This window comes from Ruditapes philippinarum, unplaced genomic scaffold, assembly GCF_026571515.1.
Source record: "Ruditapes philippinarum isolate M1 unplaced genomic scaffold, ASM2657151v2 ctg73_1_1_1_1, whole genome shotgun sequence".
NCBI lineage: Eukaryota > Metazoa > Mollusca > Bivalvia > Venerida > Veneridae > Ruditapes > Ruditapes philippinarum.
The window spans coordinates 336,975-361,468 of NW_026857427.1; the positions used below are offsets into that span (position 1 = coordinate 336,975).

The window sequence follows — 24,494 nt, forward strand, 5'->3', positions numbered from 1 at the left end:
CGACAAAGCAAATACTTTAAAGTTTCATGCTTCAGTTGTTCTTTTTTCTCTTTGTAGCAACTATATTTGTCAGTTCAAAGGAAAATCAGTTTAAACAGTTTAGAATATAATCATATTAATGTTTTGTAAATTTGTAAATAGCTTTTGCAGAACATATTCTGATACAAATAACGTGTTAGCATGTTTCTGTTTATACATGTGTGGTTATCGATGGAATACATTTCTTATCTGATAATTTGTTATGTATTTCGGAGGCGTTAAAATAGATTTTCAATAAACATTACAAGCAACAAATCAAAGGCAATGTCCCTATTACAAATCACTACAAGTGCCAAAACATACTTAGAATGTCTTAGAAACCATGGCAAGATCTTTCACATCTTGTAGTTATGTGAATCATGTAAATTGCGTAATAATATGTATGACATGTAATACAGGTAGAATAGTAATTGGTTAGCAATGAAGGTAATTACATTAGCACATCTTCTAACAAAAACCACAGATTGATAACTCAATATTTTTATCATTACCCGAAACTGACTGCATTCTATGAATGTGTTCTTCACGAAAATACGTCAATACACCAAATTTTGCTCGTTTTTGAGTTAATGTTTTTTGTTGTTCGTTTTTCATACGGAGTCTTCGTATGTTCAATATTAACGACAATAACAAACTTCGGTGTAGCGATGATATCTTTCGCAGCAATGCACGTCAATCGTTCAAAGTGAAAATTGATTGAAATTGAAAATTGGAGATACTTAAGTGATTATCACGTTTGTAATTTCTGATACCTTTATGAAACTCTGTGGTATAGCTATTAAAAAGATGATTGACTTACAGTTGCATTCATTCTAGTTTTGACTACAGAAACTGGAGAAGTATTTCAACATTCTAAAAAAGGAACGAATTGCATGTTTCTGCACATACTGTTTTGGAGACTATATATTTCATTAGTCGCCGGTAGAAACCGGCGACTATATTTGTAACAGTTTAATATTATACCTATGGTAGGAGAAGCCCTTAAAATCTGAAGATAAAAGCAAATCAATTACTGAACCATTAAAGACCACACTCATTTTCAGTAATCTAAAAACAATCAAACATATGATAACTAAGCTCAATGAAATGAAATATACACATATTGACATCTAAAAAAGCAACATTACAATATTCATAAAATGAATCAATAATGTATCCCTAAGGATCAGTCATTAAATTTAGGGATACTTTAACTTTTTTTCCATGTTTCAAGCGTTGCTATTTTATGATATATAAATCATAAATGATATTTGAAATGACACTTTTAAATTATTTGGTTGTTTATATTTTATGAGACCTGTTATATTTCATTATTTTATCTAATTATAAACAAATTCTCCCTGAAACACGTGACTACCGGTTGTGCGTTATCGTTATAAAATCTATTATTAGTAACAGATTGCAGATAGCTTGTTAATGGTTGGCAACAGGTATAGCGGCTGATGAGATGCAAATAATTGTAATGTTGTATAATAGCCTTCGATCTGAAGGTAACACTGTTCTAAAAATAGATTTTACCTAATCACCACTCTATCACTTGCACTGACTTTCGGACAAGGGATTAGGGAGTACAAATTATACATAATGTTAATCAGCGGATATTTAGTTTGTTTACATGCAATATTTTAAGAAATTTTATACAATTATAGAAAGCAAACAAGTTGGAAATGGAATTTAGTGTGAAAAGAAAAGGGACAACTGAACACTGTACTTATAAGTTACATTTAAACATATGTCACGATCTGCTAGGGGTTAGTATCTCGAAGCTATCGTCTCTATATACATCTTTATACCTTGTTAATGAAATAAAAAGTTTAAAAAAATGCACCAGTAATTGTCGATGATTTAACAACAAATATTTTGTGTGAGACATATGATATCCAAGGAAATTAAAAATACAAATGACTTATATTTTATTGTCTGTACGTAAACAGTGTACACACGTATGTTAAATCATGAAGTTTAAATATACATGCAAGCATGCATGTACGTATACATTATTTTTGATAAAACAAATACTAGAATCGGCATTTTTTATTAGGTAAAATAGGAAAAGTGCAGAGATTTGCTTATTCTAAAATTACCAAAGAAGTAAGATATTAATTAATCACGTAGCACTTTGGTGGATAGATTCAAGACATCTCCAATCTACGTATTTTACATAGGAACAAAATTTCGTACGGTATATCTGGAACAAAAAGATACACTTTCATTTTTAGTCCCAAATTCTTGAAATCATACAATATCATCTCACCATTTCAAAATGTTGATAAATAGTGAAACAAAAACAAATTGCCAAGCGCCGCATTTTTTCTCAAATTGACATGCAGGGAAAGTATAAAGCCCCAAAAGCAATTTCTTTTTCACCATCTTTATTTTCCAGATGTTTTTAAATCATCATCGTAGTTGTACATAAGAATGCTTCTCAATCATGCTTTACGCAAGCATCATTTTCATTGAGAGAAATGTGAATAGAAGTATTCGTAACCATTATCTTGTATAATCTACATGTAGATTAATCCAGATTCTTTGTCCGAAACTTACGATATGTGGCTATCTCTTATCAGTGACGTATACGATGCTTATCTATTAATTACAAAGTTATTTTCATTAATCAGTTTCATATTTTATGTCATTAGAAAAACCTGTATACTCATATTTGACACATTAAAAATAAATTTTCAAAATATTTTCCTTTTTTTCTTGGTAAAGGATTAAACTAAGCCCTTTGTGTCAAATATTGACCAGAACGTTCAATAGTTTAGTTAATGTTGAACATCACAAACTAATTTTATGCTTAATTAAGAGGCACATTATTGAAATATATAATGGTAATCGTTGATTTTGTTATATTCCGTCGGTTTCCGTCGCGCAGGTTTCAAAACGGTATGTCAGTATTAGATACATAATAAAGAATATAAAAAAAAAATAGAAAAAACCCTATCTTTGTGTTGATAGATAATCGCACTGAAAGGCAATTAATTAAACGTTAATTATATCGTATGTAACGATGGGAATTTCAACTAAATTACATGTTTTTTCGATAGCGCATAATAATGATGGATAACACTTTTACAGTAGAATTGCATTGTTTATGCAATAATAAATATATATATATTTTCATAGTCACTTTGCAAATATTCGATGATCGGTAATTATTTGTCAGTAATTATCAGATCCTGAACTTGTAACCCATACAGATTTCAATGTATGGTACAGTTTATGTATAAAGAAGAATAACAAGTAGAATTACCAGCATATCACTTGCGTTACAAGTCTCGGTGTTGCAAACATTACTCAACATATTGTTCCCCTTTTTTTATACATTTTACTTGAACCATTAAACTGATATTTTCTTATGATCTTTATGATAATAATACAATCATTTTTCTATCCGGCGACTTGATGCTTTAGCATCAAAATCTCTACTTGTTATTAAAGTGTTTATTTAATGTATTTATATAATTTCAGGATTGGACGGTGCGGGAAAGACAACACTATTATACCGTCTTAAACTCGGAGAAGTGGTCACTCACATTCCTACCATAGGTAATGCTTTTTTAATTTTTCATTATCCATTGTTACCCATTGATATTTCATGTTGATACATTTTCATTAATTACTTGGTATATATGGATGCCGTCCATTTACAAAATGAATACAGATATCTGAATTACACTAAAAAGGAAATAAAAAACATAAATTAAATGACATATATGTAAAACGACGATTTAGAGATGCAATATGGTTAGAAGCAAGATTCATTTAAAAAGTGCAATATCAAATGTGAAGTTAAAAAGATATCAATGATATTTCATGTCATTTTTTTAAAGTTCAAATGTTGTTATACACTACTTTGTTTATACAATACAATGCACACTCAAAATATGACTGGAGACATTGCATCGCTTAGAAATCATAAAAATACCATTTTTTTTTTATAAAAATATTAAGAAATGAATTTCATTTTCAATAAAATTTTGAAATAAAGATTTATAACTTATCACTTTATGCCTATTTCAATAATATGATATCAATGAAATAGTACCATAAATATCACGTATCTGCAAGTTTATCATTTTCTGTGTATTTACAGGATTCAATGTAGAACAGCTAACATACAAAAACATAACATTCACAGCATGGGACATAGGTGCTAGAGACAAAATGGTAAGTAGATATAAGAGTTGCAATTTAAAATGGCTATAAAACTTTCTCCACCTTCAGAAATATTACAGGCCCCAGAAATGCTTCCATTGTTCTTTCTCAAAAGCTTTTATTTAATTTTAAGAAAGTTTCTCATTGGTGGGATAGACGTCTTTTCAATCTATTGCTTCTGTTGTCTTTTGGTAATCGGTACAGTTATAGTGATTCAGTATTTTGTACAGAAGTCAAAATACTTCTCTGTTTACATTTTGCTATTGATATGACAAATAGTTTATATTCAACACTACTCTTTTCAGGTGATAAGCATCTATATGCTCTAAAATCACCATTATTTCAACGTTATAAAACTCATGTTTGCTCTTGTTAAAAACGGAATTAATTTCTTTTTTCTGAGGTGTGTTGTGTCTTTAATCATATTACGATAGAAGAGTTTGGTTTTCTACAAAACCCAAGGGATGTGAACCTTGCTCTATAAGTAGAAATCATCTTGCGACTGGTCAAGGTGCTGTGTTATTATTGGTATTCAATATTAATCGCTCCGTGCATTATAATTTATTGTAGGCACGAACGGGTACAAGAGTAGAACCACTGTCAGACAGAAAGCTAGCTGGATAGCTTCCCCACATGAAAGAATCCAAAGTCCTGGGTCGGATTCGAACCATGGGAGATGAGGGGGGAAAGAGGCTTGAAGTCTCGATAATAAATTTGAACAGTCCATTAGTAATACATGATCAATTTAATTTTCAACATAATTTATGTTTTATTTCAGAGGCCGTTATTCCGACATTACTATAAAGGAACAGACGCCGTAGTAATGGTGATAGACTCTTCTGACCGCGAGCGATTGGACGAGTTGTATTGTGACGTGCTTAAGCCCGCCCTGCACGCTGACGAACTAGCCAATAGCGTGTTCTTATTCCTTGTCAACAAACGTGACCTGCCAAATACATTAGATAAAGATGAAGTTGCGGCTAAATTAAATCTACAATCAATCAAACATATATGGAGTGAGTTTATATATTAAATCTACGTATTAAAAACGAAAAACGGTTCAGAAAAAATGTGCATGTATATATAAAACTTGATTTGGTTCTTATTAAACATAATTTTAAAAAAATGCTTCTTAATCGATGATTGGCGATGTGAGAGATGTTGCACTTCTTGAGTTATCTTTGGATAAACACTAAAGCCGAGTATGCAAATTAACTTTCTTTTTAATTGTTTTCATTGCGTTCGGCATATCCAAACATTTCCATTATTGTTAACCCAGGTATCTCTATATACTACTTACATGCCTTTGAATTACATGTATTGTACTTTTGCGATTTGATTTATATCTTTATTTTCATTTATATTAACTTACAATTGAACACCTGATTGACAAAACCTCATTGACACTGTTTTCAGACATTATCGAAACAAGTGCTATACAGGGAGACGGTTTAACAGACTGTATGGACTGGCTAGCGCTACATCTAGGTTCAAGTTCGACTTCAACAAAGAAACCGTCCTCTCAGGCTGTACACAGAACTTATAGTGACTCTTCTCCATCTCATTGTGATAAATCAACAGAGAGTATCAAAGACAAATCTGCTCACAGAGATTACTGCACACGTGCATATAGTGCATTTAAGTGTTTCTTCATACGACCAAATGTACCACCAGACATCGCAGATTAAACGATGTCTTTAATTCGAACAATCAAAATTCTGTGATCTATTTTGGAGTGCTATAAAATCTTTGGAAAGTTGTTTCTTGTTTAAACGTATATAAACATTATTAATACATTTATATTGTAATACAATACTAATAAATTTTAATAAAAAAGTAGATTGTTGTAAAACGTGTTGCGTTGACATTATTTTCATAATCCTGCACATGAACTTGAAAATGAACTTGATATTTTCGATTAACAAATAAAGATAATAAAATACCCCCAAAAAACCGTATTAATTGTTTTATGTTGTTATGCTGTTAAGAACATGCTTGATTTAATACAAATATTTCACTTAATAAGTAAATTCATTAAAGTAATAGAAAGAGCATCGAAATACGAGGCTATCTGATTGGTAAGAGGGGGCATAGCCCCCGAGTATTAATCAGATTGCCGAGTGTTTTGATGTTCTTTCTCTTTTGTGTCATAGTCAAACATAAAAACACGTTCCCAGTTGTCACAATATAAAACCCTAAAAGGAACCAATGAACGAGCATCTGAATATGATATTTCTGTCGCTTTCCCTTTCTCTTCCGTCAAAATAAGTAAATCCCAGCAAAAATGAGCCAATCAATGGGCATGCTCTGGAGTGCGGGTTTCTAATACCTGCAGTCCAGTTAACGCACTGTGCATGTATATGTATACGATTTAACGCTGACACATTTTCAACAGAAAGGTCCCCAAACTTTGATACAATTATTGAATATACTGTACATCATTAATATATTCAGAATTTTTATTTGATTTGTATTGTACTCGTGTCACAGACTTCTACATGCCTATATCATTGTTTGTTTCTGAAATGTACGACATCATCAACGGTAATTCACTAAAGACAATAACATGGCATAATAATTAAAGATATTTACCACCATTATCAACAACAATAAAATAAACCCATATAAACATTGAACCTTTCTTTATAAACTATTACATTTGTGACATAGTGTTGAGATAAAGGGAAAACATAGGGGGGAAAGAGGAAGAAAATGAAAAACAATCATCCAATTGCAATATCCTGTGACTTTATTTCGCGAAATTCAGTTGTACATACATATATATTGTTTTCGATTATGGCTTTCTAGCAAGGTATTTTTACAAATATCTTGACTCGATTTTTACAAAAGAATTCATTCGGAAATCGTAATATGACCCTGGAAAATTTATTTTATTTCCTTTCTTATTAAACATTCTTTTTGTAAAGAAGGGTCAACGTACGTGAAAAAGAAATACATTTTTTTTTGTTACATATCTGTAGATAATGTGAAAATGCTGCATACATAGTAGTGAATCCCTAGATACATATATTTGTACAACATACTTGCTGCACTTGATACACGGTGTGTTTGACGACATAGCTAGAGAATATATCTATTGTTGTTTTCTTTTCTGAATGTAAAGAAAAGAAACAATTTTAAGGATACAAAAACAAGTAATAAACATCATCAAATAGATTTTTTGTTCTTTAAATGTAAAGTTCAAGGCTTATCAGCAAGTCGGGTATCGATCTACAATATTGATATTAATAAACCACCTTATTAAAAATAATTACAAATGCAAGAAAGTATCAACTTACGCTTAATAAAACAATCATTTCTCTTGGAATACAACAAGACACTTTGGCATGTGAGATAACAAAAGTACGTAATCATCGGAAATGCACGACCTTTGCCAAGACTTAAAACATTTTCTCATGAATAGCGACAAAGCTATTTGTGTAAACAAAAGTAATGTAGGCTAGAACATGAATCATGCTAGTAAGCAGATATAACATTTTAACGTTCATTCAAGTAAAGCTTCATTACAATCCTAGTGGTATAATTAAGAATTTACATTATAGATGTAATATCGAAATATATAATACAACATTCTTGTTTCATGTAAAGTAGCACAGATGTACCTTCTTTTTTGTCAATCTATTCAATAAAAAAATCTTTAAACAAGTATCTCAAATATATTTGAAAATAAGGATTATGAACTGCATTTTTAGTAGCCCTTTCAATTGTGTGCTACATTCTTGATATCTTTTTGTCTGAATTCGAAGCATACTTAGTTGCCATCTAACTTATAACAAAATAGAAGATATAAGAAATATTCATACATGGAGTCATAAGCAATAGTGATTATTTCAAAACTCAGAGAGGATTTTTATTATATTTCATTAATGTTTCATAAATGTACAAAAACATTTTGAGCATTATTAATCATAAAATAGGAATACATAAATATAATTAGCAACATAATAAGTCATTGAAGTATTGTAAAAATAAAACGTAATTTTTTATGTCTCAAGTTTTTTCTTCTTCCCGTAATGTTTGCAATTAAAAGGTATGATAATAAAACAAAGCAGAGCTTACAACATAACATTGGCATTACATTTCACACGTGTTTTATCATACTAACAAAAACAGCAATTATCTTAATAGATCGTTGAGTGATAAGTTATCATAAAGATAATAAAAATATAACAAAGACCCATATAACACTGTTTACATACACTGGTGCCAAGAGAAATATCAAAATCTGCATTTTCTTTCGTTCACCTATAAATAATATTTTGACAGAGTAGTTAAAAAGACAAGAAAAATATTGCCAAATATTTGTGTCTATATCAAATTTTCATAACACAGATCTAAAATTATAAATACCTATCATACTTTTGAAATATTTAGAAAATGGATTTTTTATCTTATAAAAATGAATGTCGACAAAAATATAAACAAAACAAAACAAAAGATTTCATTACTTATACAAATATGTATTTCCAAAAAATCCCTGAAATAAATTATCTTTATGAACCACTTAAAGTTCTTTAAAATTTATATTGTCACACCACCATGCTACATATGTGATTTTAATTTCAGCACCAAAAAATAATTATAAATAAAACAACAGTGTGACGATGAATTCTGACAATTTCTCAAAAAGTCACATTCTTTCGGCACATACTGCTCGATAGGTCCACATATTTGGTTGACGAAAATTTCAAGGTAAAGTCCTTTAACAAACGTTTGAATCTGAACCACTCTAAGACTGAAGAGAAAGGTACCTTTTCTTGGCAAATAAAAATCAATCTGATTGACAGATGTTTCCTGTTTTCAAACTACGTTGTTGACGATATTTCCTCAATAAGTAAGAAAAACAGTTTCTTATTCGATCAGTTCTGTTTCACTCAAAAATTGAAGTAAATAAATATGTATATATTTTCAGGGCAAAAAAAACATAACATTTAGTCTGACGCGACGCGAGACCTCCTTTATATGTGAGGAATATCGTTTCTTAATTGATCATTTCTGATCTACTGCATTTTTAAAGTAATCTTAGTTTCTTTGAAAGAATATAATGTTATATTTTGTTGTTCAAAGGTTTGCTTTAGATTATTTTTACAATTAAAAAGTTTGATAATAAAACAAAACAAACATTACTAACAATATCCATTGTATTTGTTTATTATACTTACAAAAGCAGCAATTATCTTAAAAGATCGTTGAGTGATTAGTTATCATAAAGATAGTAAGAAATAAAACAAAGCGCTATATAGCACTGTTTACATGATTATGTGGATGCCAAGCAATATTTCAAAATCTTCATTTTTTTTCGTTCGGCTTAGAAATATTATTTTGACAGAGTATATAAAAAGACAAGAAGATGAACAAAGAAATGTGAAAGAAAATAATACAAGTTTTTATGTTCTAATATCTATCAACCTTAGATAATATATGTTTTTATGTACGCTAAAAATTCTTTTACAATAAAGAAGTAGAGCATAAAATACTTACTTTCTTTATTATGACAATGCTGAAAATGATTTACAGGAGAAATTTGTTTAACATTAAAAAAAAGATACGTTGTAGAGCAGAACTAAGAATGTATAATAATTTCTTAGACTCTAAAAAATTCTTATTTATCATAGGCAAATACATACGGAAAAGATATTTTGTCTGTCAGTATCCGCTTATTATTATGATAAAATACTGAAATAAGTATCAATATCCAGTTTACCTGTCAAGAAATATTTCTGCTTGTTATTATCACTAGTACGATCTGTATTATATGTCAATATCATTTTAAGTTGCCATAAAAGCATTGCACGACATTTGATAGAATGTGACAATTAAAAGAAAGGACTAATGGCCGAATACGAAAATTTTTAGAATGTACATCTAATAGAAAAGAATATAATGTCGCAATGTGTCGAAAATGCAAAAATACAAGAATATAATATGCCATGAAAGAACTAAGATCTTGAAACTTCAAAAAGAAAAGCATGCGTTTTTTAAGCAAAAACTCTATTTACTAAAGCAACTTTAATTTTGCTGTTAAAACTTTGGAATCACAAATTATCTATTAGGATCTTTACATTTAAAATCATAATCTAAATCGTTAGACACTGTATTTTCTGAGATATGAAATAACATGAGATTAAACAGGCATGCAACAAATCATAATGATGATATCACTGAAAAGCATAAAAAGTACCAAACCACACTACATATTATCTAGAAGTTTCTATAAGAATGATCGAATAAACAAACAAAAGATCTACGTTGATTGTGAAAATTTATTACATGTTTTATAGATCGAAGAGAGTTTAATGTTTACATTGACGCTGATACTAACACTAATACACCTGCTAAAAGAGAGATATTTCAGTTTACATATTATTACCTGCAACAAATTGCATTTCGTGTTCCTAAACTTCATACCCTTGTTTCCATAAGATTGTGGTTTTATGTCAAGCGCAGCATAACATATGGATAATTTTATTCACAGACATGTATCAAACATCGCTTGATTCTTTACCTATCGATGATGACAAAAACCTAAGAACTCATTTAAGCATATAAGGTTGCGCGAATGGTTTAAACAGAATCATTTCAAGTTTATTTTAAAATTATTTTAACAATCTGTTTGATTGTTTCTTGATTAGAAGTAGTCGTTAAGATGAAATATTGATTGTAGATATCTAGAATTTCGGAGAGGGTTGAAATAATCAGAATTCACACCCGACTTCATTGTGGTCTGTTGTTTTCGAAACAAAGATTGTAATTAATATTAAGTCTCCAATATTTGAGGTAAAAGTTTTCTTTCACTTAAAAACAAAATGTATCCTTATTATTTGGAAAATACATAGCAGTCTGTGCGTACACTATGTTTTATGACTTTATAAATGATTTAAATTATCATTTAGCATTACCCATTTCATTTGTTTAGCTAGAATCATGCTACAAAAAATCCATAGTATTTATATATGACAAACGAGTAGTTAAACAGACATCGTTTTCCTAGAATTACTGCAAGAAAGATCGAATAAACATAGAATGCATGTTGGTTATAAATATATAGGACATGTATTACAGGTAGAAAGTCTGTGGTTAACAGTGTGGATGATTACATTAACACATCTGCTAACAAAACCACAGAGAGATAGTCTGGCATTTCTATCATTACCTCCAACAGATGGTATACTATTTTTTCTTTTCATGTTATATTTATTTCCTTTCGTCGTTAGTTTTACTTTGAAAATGCGCGTCATGATCAACTTCAGTAGCCCTTTAGTGAATGCACAACATTCTTTGCACTTTTTTCAGAAAGAATTTATTTGCATTCCTGACAAGTCAGCTTAATCTTTAATCATAAACTTAAAATAATGCTAATACAACAGCAACAACAATAATAAAATATTATAAATACAACATGTATATTAAAGAAAATACAATATTCAAGACTAGTAATTATTGGTTTGCAGACATTTTCAAATATATGCAGTTATATGTGTCTCTGGTAGATAAGCTGTGACCATGTACCAGCGTTTCATTGAAATAATACAACCATAAAGTGTTGTCAATCTGATTAAATTACACGATTTGCAACGATAATAACGTAAGAAGCATTATGATAACAGTCGTTACAATTGTTCTAATTCCAAACTTTATAATCATTAGTAAACAACTACATTTCTCAGAATTTCTGACAGATATCTCTGTGAAAACATGTTAAGTATTGCAAAACAATTGGATATCGTAAGTACGCGATATGACATGTTTGACAAGTCTGACAGGTAAATCATGCTGAGCGAGAAAAAGGTTAGCATTTACAGTGAGGGGAACACAAAGCTCGGAAAACAGAGAGTAACCTGATATTTTGTTTATAACATGTAACAGGTGAATAATTTTATGATATTCTGAAACACTTTATTCCAGTAAGTTGTTTTCTGTTTGTATAAAGAGGCACGTATACTAAAATAAACATGTGCAAGAAATAATGGCAATCTTTAAATCTCGCTCATTAATCAACTTTGATAGGAATATATAAAAAACCTGGCAACAACGTATATTTCTAGATACTTGAATACTGGTATCTGTAAGCTATTTTAAAGAACAAACGAACAATAGAAATATGTCAGTCTTTGAATAAAATAGCATGTTCGTATAGAGCACACAAAAAAATGCCCTATATTACACGTGTTTTTCTTTCTATGCTATGTAATGTATCTTAAAGCAGCATGCCTTTTCATATTTTTTTTTAAATATATTAAAAAGTAAAATTTTGTCAAGTGAACAAAGAAAGTAATTTAAAAACGGCAAACGGAACTTTAATGTATGTTAATACCAAAAGCAGGCCAGAATATCCATAAATATCCCTTAATATGTTAGTTACGCGATAGGAATATGGTGATATATACTGCAAAATAAGTCACTTATTTGCACATAAGATATAAACTAAAGTGGAAGGTAGGCAGAAATAGAAATAAGACAAGAAAAATAAGAAGATAAGATAATAGTTTGTGTCAATTGAGATAAGACAAAATTAATTTGATTCAATAATATAAAAATTGTCATGGACGTGGCTAAACTTGTGTGCTACTGTACTTTTGTAACAGCATACTTCATATGCCAAACAGCCGGAGATGAGTGTGGCGATCTACGGGAAAGGTTTGATAGGCTGGAGAAGGAATATTCAAAACTTCATCAAGAAAAGTTTGACCAGTTAGAGAGAGAAATTTCAAAACTTCGAAAACAGGTCGCCGATATAGAAAACAATGCGGGTAATGTATTCTGTTCTTATTCTAAAAACGTTTGCTTTACAAATTATAACTAAATCATATATTGATAATGCATGGCCGTCGGAAGGATAGTCCAGATTAGCATATTATCCGAGGGATATATCTCTGGGTGCGTGCTTTCATGTGATTTAAGAAATATCTGCCGGAAAATATAAAATATTATCTATTAGGTTGATATTCGGTTAGAAGGCATAATAGGTCTAGAGGAGTTTTACATTAAATGATATATTGTGGTATAATATTTGATATCCTACTGTCTGATGTTAAAATTATTAGTATGATTACTATGATTTTCTAAATAAATTAGGTACTCTGGGATATTGCGTTTGAAATTTTATCACCGCGCATCTGAACTGTAACAATATAGTATTATGCTAGAAATATTAAAATATATTCCCTGAATAAAGTGAAATGAATTGTGTACTCTTTACCAGAGAAAGAACGTGTGCAACGTTACCTTTTGGACGGAGAAGTAGACATCGAACTTGAAGTCAAGAAACTTATTCTAGATGTTCAAGGAATAAAACAAGGTAATTTTGTGGTGACTGATTTGGTACGCTAACGATGTACGCGAAACGGCGCGTTGTCGTGCGGCGTGTTGTCGCGATGTCACATTGTCGCTCGGTTTGGCTTATAAGTAAAGCGACAGGGTGACATCGCGCCGCACGACAATGCGCCGTTTGGCGTGCTTTGCTAGAGACAGGATGACAAGACGACAGCGCGACAACGCGCCGTTTGGCGTTTTGTCTTGTTGCCGCTAGCGAAAAGGCGATAACGATATAGGTTGCGTTGTACGCGCAATGTACCAGTTAGCCACCATATTATATTCTCTTTTCAAGCCCTTTGACATACTAAAAATATGACGTTATATAAATCGACAGGTCCGGCTGACTTTTTCGTCAGTACATTTAAACTCAAATATGAAAGCTTCTTGAGTTATAATCGGAGGAGTAGCAGATGCTATCTATGACGTTAAGATTAAACAAATAAATTCTAATATTTGATGCAAAGTTATACAATACTGTATATACATGATCATGTTTTCTGTTGATAAACTGCAGGTCTGATCAATTTTGTTTTATGTTTTATCAATCATGCTCAGCCTGATCAGACAGCTCATCAATACACTTTGGAAAACAAATAAAGAGGACGGTATACTTTTACCTGTTTGAAGATATTTTAGATTTTTTAATACTAATGCATCTCTTACAATTAACTAAAAACATTCGAAACTAATTTTATAGATGTGACCCATGGCTGTAAATTCGCACGGCATAAACTCTTCTTGGTTCTTGACAGGATTTTGTTTTAGTTAAAATGAAAAACGAAACACTTATTAAATTTGAAAGCATACTACCGAGAATACCAAACAAGTGTCTGATATTATAAAATGTATCAGGTTCGAAACAAAAACTGAAGGTCTCGATTGAGCCTTACCATTCTTTTCTTTACCATTGCCTGATGAATTTAATGAAATCAGACGCAAGCATGATTTCCTCTATGAACCGTAATATTAGCATGGAGGCGATTGGCTAATAAAGTCTGTGAACGATAACTGAGCCCAATTATATAGGGGATGATGCAAGAAATTAAATGTTTATAACACCCTATAATTTTTAATTTTATGTTTCAACTGTTATTTCTAAAAACAAATAGTATATTTATTACGGGGTGATCACGTGACTTTGTATAGTAATACAGAATATAGTATTTAGTACCTAAATTTATTAAAATAATGAACTTTCCGAGGCTCAGAAGTCGCCATTACTAGTTTGTATTACTATACAAAGTCGCGTGACAGCCCCGTGTTTATATTCAATTTATCTGAAAATTTGAGGGTTTTTTCAGGTATGGGAAGTACGTATGTAAGATGGGGACGTACACAATGTTCCGGCAATTCAAGCATTGTCTATAAAGGTCAGTCAGTGCTTACACCAGCTTACCAATTTCCGTAGACATTCTTTAAAAAATTGTCGAATTTATAAGGAAAAGAAGTTAACTTGTTTCCTAAAAAAATATTTTTATTTCATTTTTGAACAACATAAGACATTACCCTTTACCAAAATAAAATACAAACGCCAACAAGTTGCCAGCGTGAAGCTGTTCTTGAAGGCAATAAAAAAATTGAAATATCTTTATAATGGCTATGCAGTTTGGTACATAAGAAAGGGAAGTTAAAATAATTGCCTTTATTATCTGATCATTCAAATCGTCTTTGTCACAGGTTATACAGGAGGAAAATGGTATCTAGATATAGGAGGTCCAGCAAACTATGTATGTATGCCTGAAGATCCCCAATGGGCAAAATACTTAGCCGGATTTCAAGGTACACGTGGTGTAAAATAGCAAAGAATTGTCCTATATTATAAAGAATTGTCCTATGTTATAAAGAATTGTCCTATGTTATAAGCATTTACAAAATTACTTTGCTTGCGCAAGCGTTCACAAAATCTCGTTGTAAACGTCCATAAATTCACAGTGATAATTGGATGCAAGGTTTTGCTGATAATGTAGATAAACTTGAGCTTGCATAATTAAATCAAGATCTAGATAAGGAATTAGACTAACCAGTCGATTTTCATTAAATATTGTTGTTTATATTGCTTCTGAGAGATCACCTTTTTATACATGAGTGAAATAATCAAATATTTTACAAACTATTTATCTAGATAATTTTTTACGAATACATGTGCATTGATTGGCATGGATTAGTGTGCTTTGAGCGTGCATAACATTTCCAAAGTGCCTTTGTATTGGAAAAAAAATTATTTCATTATTTGATTACATAATGTAAAACTTCAGAAATAGTCTATGTCCTTGTTATTTTGGAACATTATTGTGTTTCAGATATCGGAAACAGAATGTATGGTACTGAGTATGAAGATAATTATGAGTCAACATTCAACCCATTCAATGTTCATAGAGATGACGAGGACGCCCCCTGTGTCGTCTGCAGATCACAAAGGGCGACAACTGTTATGATACCAGCAAGAACAAGCTGCTACACCGGTACATTTTATTTCATGGATGAACTTTCGTGATGACAATATGTCTTTTTATATTTCGTATTTCTTTAAACAACATATTCCCCTAAACCAAGTTATATAAATCATGCCTTATGACAAGAAAGGGGTCACTTTATAGCAACAATAACTTAATAATCATCTCTTCTCATTAGCAATAATGCCTGGAACATAGATATTTGGCATGGAATGTCCCATTGTGATCCTGTATGACAGCTATATAATTCATGCCCTCAGACTTACCTTTTCATGTTTGAATGTTTAATTCTGTTTCAGCTGGGGCTTGGGGGCGTGGACGGTAACTTGCACTTTCCAGTACCGTCCATGAACCGGCTCAATTAAACCGAGCCTGCAACATTTTCAATATTGTCCTATTGGGCTTTATTTAGGGATTCTTATTTTCTCTATTTTAACATTTTCCGCCCTTTAGGTAACTTAGTTTATAAATACTTAAATATAAGTATTCATTTGTGAAGCTAAATGTTTCCCAAGGCTTAGAATTTTAGCATGAAGCGTAGCCAGATGGACCTTTTGAAAACATTTATTATGCCTCTGTGATCAAAAATTATCCCGCTCTTGCGTTACTTAGAATAGGTCTATTTAAATCTCCTCCTTTACAATAATGCACAAATCTTACTTATTTGGTTAAGCATCACCTTGTGGTCATGTACAAAAGTTATGTCAATCAAGCCCATTATGTCAAAATTGATTCCGCGGCAGAGGCAACTTCTAAATATAGACTTATGTAGGACAATAAAGAAATATCTAGTGAACCTCTTCAAAACGTTATCAAAGGTTTTCTAAATCTGTCCATTGAGGAAAAAATGGTCACGCTTAAATAAGGGTCACTGAATTTACTGACTGTTAAGTGAATACGTCTTAAAGATAGGTTCCCTCTAAAATTTAGAATTCAAAGTATAGATAAAAGGTAGCATAACCTTGTGATCCTCTGCAAAATTATTATTAACCATTACCCTGTAGTTAACTTTGATCCCGTCACAGATTTTCCTTAGTTTAAATAGACTTATATAGGGAAATACATGTAATATGAAAAACAAGACCAACAAGGAAGTGTGGCGTTCATTGAATGCGACCCCACATGACCCAGCAACACAGGACCACCGACAAGGAGCCCAGCAGGACACAAATAAAAATGGGACAGGGCACAAGGCAAAGCTCGGACGGGGTAAACCTTTACTTTGAAAACTACAATTTTCAAAGCTGGGTAATTTAATTTGTAGCATTGTCTGGTAGTCCTCCAGATAAGGTATATACTAGTAAATCATGTCCCTGCGGTCGAAAATGTATTTGCTCTTAGGCAACTTAGTTTTAGTCAAAACATCACTGCCGCTTACATTCACAACGTAAGTCATGTTATTTTTCTTTTCAGGCTGGCACTTGGAATATACTGGATATCTCATGACAACCAGTCGGCAATTCAACTCATCAAGTGAATATATATGTGTTGATAAAGACGCAGAGGCTACACCGCATGGAAGTAGAAATGATAATGGCAACGTACTGTATGTTGTGGAAGCAACATGCGGTTCTCTCCCCTGTCTGCCATACGTAAATGGCAGAGAATTAGCTTGTGCTGTTTGTAGCAAATAAATATATTTCCGATTAGAATTGTTTATCATTTCTTTGAGGCCATTTTTTTACCAATCATATTTCCTGGAAAAGAACTCACCATGTAATGATGAAGTGCACAGCATACATTACTGAAGATAATTATAACAATATTGAACATTTTCGCGAATCGTCTTATATATCGAATAAAAAAATAAAAGCCTCGTCTTCATTTGCTATAGCCAACTATTTGAAATATGGCTTTTATAGTCCATTGCTTTAGTGATGCATAGTTATTATAATGCAGGTAATATTAAATAGTTAAAACACTTACGTTTGAAATTTTATTACACGATGACCAAGCCATAAATCACAGATGTTGAAGATTTGTCTAGCAAAGAGATGTGGGTTTTTTGTGCATATTAAACATATTTCTCTAACTTATATTTACACATGGAAGACGTATGTTATTTACATCAAATCTAGAGATATTTCTATTTCAAATCGATGTTGCTAACCCCACACAACATTTGCTTACAGAACGTTCTGTACATAAATTAATGTAAATTTATGGCCAGTACATCAATTATCTACTTTTCTCTTAGACCTAAATTACACCAAAATACCTGGGCATTCGTACGAAAGATCGGTGCTGACATTTCAAGTTCATGAATTCTTGGGGTTCATCTTCACCAATTTACAATGACAACTTCATGAATTCACGATTCTTACATTCAGAATTCTCAATGTCAACTTCACGAATTCACGATTCTAATATACAGAATTCTCAATGTCAACTTTTTGTATTCACGATTCTAACATTCAGAATTCTCAATGTCAACTTCAATTAACGATTCTAACATACATAATTTAAAATGTCAACTTCATGAATTCACGATTCTAACATACAGAATTTACAATGTCAGCTTCATGTATACAGAATTCACAACGTCAACTTAATGAATTCACGAAAATTATTTCGTGTAATTGTGTACAAACAACCATTAACAAGGTTTTCAGTTCAAACATTAGTTTAAAAAAAGATATGCATGCGTCACATGTCTGCAGGAAGGACTTATGTGAGTATTAGTTGAGGCTGTAAAAGATTTAGGCTATTAATTAAAATATGTCAGTGCTAGTGTAAATAAATAATGAAAGAAATATCGAATTTCTTGGGCGGTAAATTTCGATGACGGTAAATTGTGTGGATAAAAGATTGCATGGAGGGTAGATTGCGAGGACAGGTTATTGAATATGTTTATAGAAAGGATATATGATTTTTCTATTCTTGTAGATGGCGTGGGCGTTAAATTGCATGGACAGTAGATTCCGCGAGGTAGGTAGATAAATTGTGTGGATGGTAAATTGCACGGATAGAATATTGTATGAACGGTAAATTGCATGGACGGTAAATTGCATGGACGGTATTTGTTGTGGATTATTATTGCTTGGATGGTAAATTTCTATGGTAGCAGATTGTGTGACCTGCAGATTGAATTCAACAATACCTGCAATATTTATAAGCGTTCTTCAGCGTTTCTATTCTATAAGTTATTTTGTTTTTAAAGGACGAATGGAAAGGATCTATGATTTTTCTATTATTGTGACGTGGGTCATGTTGCTGAGTAATTATAAAGAATTAACTAGACTACGGTCTGTTATCGTGTGTAAATCCTTTCCCCTAGCAGTTTGAACTTCGTTTTGAGTAGTCACACAATGTAAACGGCCCTTTACACTGAAGTGAAAGTTCAGCAAAAGTTAATTCAAGAGTAATAAGAAGATAAGATAAAAGTTTTCATTTATTTGAGATATGACAGTTTGCAAAAGAACCCATTGTATGGGATATTGTACAAGCGGTCATGTATAAAGCTAAACGTTTGTGTTTTAGAATTTTAGTCGTAGTTTTATTTATATGTCAAACAGACGGTAACGAATGTGGGGAACTACAAGAAAGGTTTTCTCAGTTGGAGAAAGAATTTTCTAAACTTCGGCAACAAGTCGTCGATTTAGAACAAAATGCTGGTAAATAACCTTTTGTCTATTCCATAAACATTAAAATAGTGTGGTTCAAATGTCTGAATAAGATAATTAAATGAATAAATCAAAACTTTCTCGAAGGTGTGTTCATTCAGAGAGAGCGTACGGCGTTTTTGGACGAACCTAAACATAGAATGATGTCAGAAAGTCATCAAGTGTCGAATAAAACAAGGTGTGTTCTTCTTATTATATTTATTTTGAAATTGCTACTAAATTGCTTAATTTGTTGGATTTATTTGATGAAACACTGGTAGCAGATTTGTCACAGAGATTAATTCAACAAAGCCTGATATTTATAAGTCGTTCTTACATTTACTAGTCTATAATTGATTGTGTGAAGTAGGCGAAAAAGGATCTTTGATTTTTTTTAATTTTGGTATTGGCGTAATTATAAAGAATTTTTTCGTTTGCTGTGAAATCTTTGGATATATTTTTGAGACACATATTAAAAGGCCACACTATTTCAAAAGTAACGAAGAGTTGAAATAATGTTTCAATTTTATTATATTGGTTGAAGTGAAAAACATTATGATATTTACAAGCGCAAAAATAACCTTTTTTAATTTTAGTTTTTTATTCATATGAAAACGGTAACGAATGTTGGGCTACAATGCAATTTACAGTGCGAGAAGAATTTTCTAAGCACGTCGTCGTTTGTGCGCTTAAAATTTGTGCATTCCATAAAATTAAAAATGTGCTTTAAACGTCTGTATAAGGTTAATTAATGAATTAAAATATTCTCGCAGGATTAAGTTTTTTCAAGTAAGACGCAGGTTTTTCTTTGACGAGACTAAACAGAAATTTTCAAAAACAAAATTCAAGAAAAAAAAGTTGTTTTCTTTTAAAAAGATTTTTTTCAAATAAACATCGTAGAATGTGCTTATAAAATGAAATATGAGATTTTACTCCGCCATTCGATTTTATGTCAGCATTACATGTAAAAATATGAATATTGACTTCGTGACTGGAATAGTAGGAAAACACTGTCATCTTTAGTTTATATTTTCAATGGTAAGGAATTAAATAAAATATCGTATAACGCTCTGATTGGCTGAATATCCTTAACGTCATGAGTTTGCAAAACGACATCTTGACTGCAAAAAGACATGTAGACCTACTGTCATTGGCCAGAGCAATTATTTACGATGCATTTATCTGAACGAAAACATTTTCGCTACTTTATAAGGATGCAAGAGTATAACTGCTTTAAAACCCAACAAAAATATTCATTTTACCTTAACAACTGTTTCAATCTACAATAATCTTTACTGGTCACCTTATGGGAATTCTTTTGCAGATATGGGAAGTACGTATGTACGATGGGGACGTACAGAATGTTCCAGCAATTCCAGCGTTGTTTACAAAGGTCAGCCAATACATACGAACTTTTCGTTGATTTTCTTAAAGAATAATGACAAATTAACTATCAAGTTTCATTTTTTAAAGAATGTGGTTTTTCCTGCAACAGCGCCAAACATAAATATAACGAAATGCAAATAGAGCTGTCAGAATGACAGCACGCTAACTTTTTCTTAGACATTGATAGTAAAACAAGAGTCTGGATAGTATAGAACTTTTGAAGTTCAAACAGAGCAATAATTCTGTCAAAATTCTTGTTAGAGTGATAGACTTTGCACAGTGAACTATTATGCTCTCAAATAGGTGTCAACCCATTCCCTTCAATATTTTTGGAGATACTAACTTTAGAGATACTAACGCAAAAAACCTAACCAAAGTGTGATAGCGACGGCTATGCCTTGGTAATAACAAAAGATGTCCCTACTTTTTGAATGTATGGGCTACAAATGGTTACTAGTTGCAACTGTTATTTTTGCATGAAATAGAGGATCTAGATCCCATCGCTGATGAAATGGATGTGATAATATAGGCCTTTTCCAAATATACAAAACTATTGAAGTTTGAAAATTCCGTATTCTTGTGAAGGGTTCCGACAACAATCAAAGTGTTTTTGCTTACATAATTGATGAGGGTAATTGAACTATAATTGTACATTATCATCTGAAAAAAAAAGTTTTATATTTTAGTCAAATATTATGGAATTCTAATAGTTTCCACGAAAAGATATTTTCATTTACAATGCCATTTTAGTTCTTCTGTTGTTTGGCTTTGTAGTTTGGTATAACAGATACCTTTGTTACCATGTGACATTACTGACTTTAGATAGAAAAATGAAAGTTATATCTAAACATCATCTTTTTGTTCTAAGGTTACACAGGAGGGAAATGGTATAGAGATACAGGAGGTCCAGCAAACTATGTATGTATGCCTGAAGATCCCCAATGGGCAGAATACTTAGACGGATTTCAAGGTACCCTCAGTGTTTCGTAATTTCTTCAATAGTCAACTACAGAGGCTGTTCGTTGGCACCTCATGTTTTATGATTTTTATAAGAGGAAAAATAGTTTTTCTAAATTACACTTCCGGTAGAAGTGAGATGAAGAAAATTAGTAAATAAATATTATCATCATTGATATAAACTAAAGTTGCAATGATTTGAATAAAAAGTGACTTTCTTTATATCCATTTTTTGATAAAATCATCATGTCTAAATAAGAAAAATACAACAACTCTGATAGAGATTAACAAAAATGGCGGACAAGATATTCGGAACCCATTGGAACACTTCTATGATAGGTTAAACATCACCAATTTATATATTTACTTTACTGTACAAAAAACTGCATTAACTTAATTATTAACTAAGTCTGGTTTTGATATTGAATACTTTATGCTTTCATTCAATCATAAGGGCTTTGCGCGTTGTAGGTAGCACCTAATTTCATTTGAGGTTTGAAATTTATCTTCGATATTAATTTGTTGTTCATTAAGATATCGGGAACAGAATGTATGGTACTGAGTATGAAGATAATTATGAGTCAACATTCAACCCATTCAGTGTTCATAGAGATAACGAGGACGCCCCCTGTGTCGTTTGCAGATCACAAAGGGCGACAACTGTTATGATACCAGCAAGAACTAGCTGCTACAACGGTACTTCTCAAAATCAAATGCAATTGTTGTTGCTGTTTTTATTTTTGTTGTTTAGAATTTTAGGTAAAGAGAAAATGTCTTGCAATGAAAGGTATTCATTCTGTAAAAAAATACACATTTAAATTTTACCCTACCTTTGTGCTTAAAGGGCGTTATCCTGCTTCCAGTTAAGAACTATCCCTTTTTATTTTAAGGATTTACAGTTAAGTATGGTGGCTGATTTACGCCATGAAGTATCTTCGCCTCAAAATGCGCACATGCAAAAACACAAAGGGTCGACAAAGTTTTTTCGGATTTTAGGGCAAAAAACGAAAATGCGACGTGTGGGGGCGAAAATACGACATACAATAGTTGTTGTATATTTGCATTCCATCTGTTGCATTTTCGCTTTTTCGCATTGATACATTTTCGCATTGTTGTATTTTCGCTTTGTCGCATTGTAACATTCTAGCATTTATTGCATTTTTGCTTTTTCGCATTGTTACATTTTCCATTCCGGTTGTAGATGTGCATGAAGACATCAATAACACATATGCCAAAATAACAATGGCCGACTATAGCGACCACGATGGTATCCTTTTTCAATTATTTGTAATTGTATTGTTTTCCGATTGGTTTGCATTTATTATAAAAATTAAATTTAAAAAATGTAAAAATACAACAATGGGAAAAACCGAAAACACAACAATGCGAAAAAGTCAAAATGCAACAATGCGAAAAAGCGAAAATACGACAGATAAATTGCAAATTGACGACAAATAGATTTTACGTGTCGTATTGTCGCCTCGAAAATCCGAAAAGGCGAAAAGCCGGAGGCAAAGAAGCGAAAATACGACATGGCGTAAATAAGCCACCTTGGAATCAGCAGCAAATTCAGACCGTCATTAGACTTTGAGTTGATGGCCTCGCGTGAAACGATTATTTATGTTATTTTTTTCAGGCTGGCACTTGGAATATACTGGATATCTTATGACAATGAGCCGAGCCTATCATTCATCAAGTGAATATATATGTGTTGATAAGGATCCAGAGGTTACAGCGCACGGAAGTACAGATAAAGATGGCAACTTGTTGTATATTGTAGAAGCAGCATGCGGTTCTCTCCCCTGCCTGCCATACGTAGATGGCAGAGAATTAGCTTGTGTTGTTTGTAGTAAATAAATGCATTTCCGATTAAAATTGTTTTATCATAGGAAACAGTAATTTGTTGTTCTAAGTCAAAGGGGCAGTTCACCATGTTTAAGTGATTTTTTCTTTCAGAGAATGGTTTCTTGAAACGACATATTAATTAAATCAAGGTGAATAATATGTCATTGAGATGATGTAGTCAAAACTTTAGTCTCGGCCAACGTTCTAGTATCTAACAGAGTCATGTATTTTTCTTGTTCAATAATATGTTTGTGTTATCATGTGTGAGATCATGTCAAGTTTAACGTAGATTATAGACAAATAAGATACAAATAAATTTACAGGTCCTTTGAAAATGATTTCTTTCAGAGAACTCGTACCTTTCGGAGTTATATCTTTTACTGCAACATGTATTTTCGTCTATTTTGCTTACCGTGTGCCTTTGTTAATTTTTTCGATCACTTAATCTTAAGTGTTAATGACAAACGTTTGCACACTTAAAATATATAAGTACGATTTCCACAAACAACTATGTTTGTTTTGATATGCAATAATAATCGCATGGTTTCGAACTTTTTCTTTGTTCTAACTAACCCATTATACTCAAAACACTTCAATGAGCATTTGAAACTGTGTTAATATATAGCAGTGCAGTTGTTTTTTTCATTGACTCTTATAGGAAAAAACGCAATTGATATATAACAGTTGAGTTTTTTGCACCTCGTCCTGCTATATTTCG

The 24,494-nt window shown here is 31.7% G+C and overlaps 2 protein-coding genes across 8 annotated transcripts in view; both read left to right on the forward strand.

The window, feature by feature from the left end:
- Positions 1-6,049, forward strand: part of LOC132749717 (ADP-ribosylation factor 1-like) — a 47,125-nt gene extending 41,076 nt beyond the window's left edge. For all 5 annotated transcript variants that reach the window (XM_060739598.1, XM_060739597.1, XM_060739595.1 and 2 more), the window contains exons 2-5: positions 3,511-3,588; positions 4,136-4,209; positions 4,976-5,213; positions 5,614-6,049. In XM_060739598.1, coding sequence (XP_060595581.1) covers positions 3,511-3,588; positions 4,136-4,209; positions 4,976-5,213; positions 5,614-5,885 — 662 coding nt within the window. In that variant the 3' untranslated portion in view covers positions 5,886-6,049. The remainder of the gene's footprint in view (positions 1-3,510; positions 3,589-4,135; positions 4,210-4,975; positions 5,214-5,613) is intronic.
- A 6,680-nt stretch (positions 6,050-12,729) lies between these two features.
- On the forward strand, positions 12,730-23,926 carry LOC132749718 (uncharacterized). 3 transcript variants are annotated; one of them, XM_060739601.1, is made up of 6 exons: positions 12,730-12,968; positions 13,421-13,516; positions 20,913-20,981; positions 21,843-21,944; positions 22,466-22,627; positions 23,568-23,926. In XM_060739601.1, exons 1-6 carry the CDS (start codon positions 12,761-12,763, stop codon positions 23,786-23,788), a joined length of 858 nt encoding a protein of 285 aa, XP_060595584.1. In that variant the 5' UTR covers positions 12,730-12,760; the 3' UTR covers positions 23,789-23,926. The 3 variants fall into 3 exon arrangements, with proteins under 3 accessions (XP_060595584.1, XP_060595583.1, XP_060595582.1); XM_060739600.1 differs by lacking the exon at positions 20,913-20,981 and adding an exon at positions 14,835-14,903 and having other exon boundaries at positions 23,568-23,890; XM_060739599.1 differs by lacking the exons at positions 20,913-20,981; positions 21,843-21,944; positions 22,466-22,627; positions 23,568-23,926 and adding exons at positions 14,835-14,903; positions 15,211-15,312; positions 15,834-15,995; positions 17,400-17,638.
- The last annotated feature ends 568 nt before the right edge of the window (positions 23,927-24,494 follow it).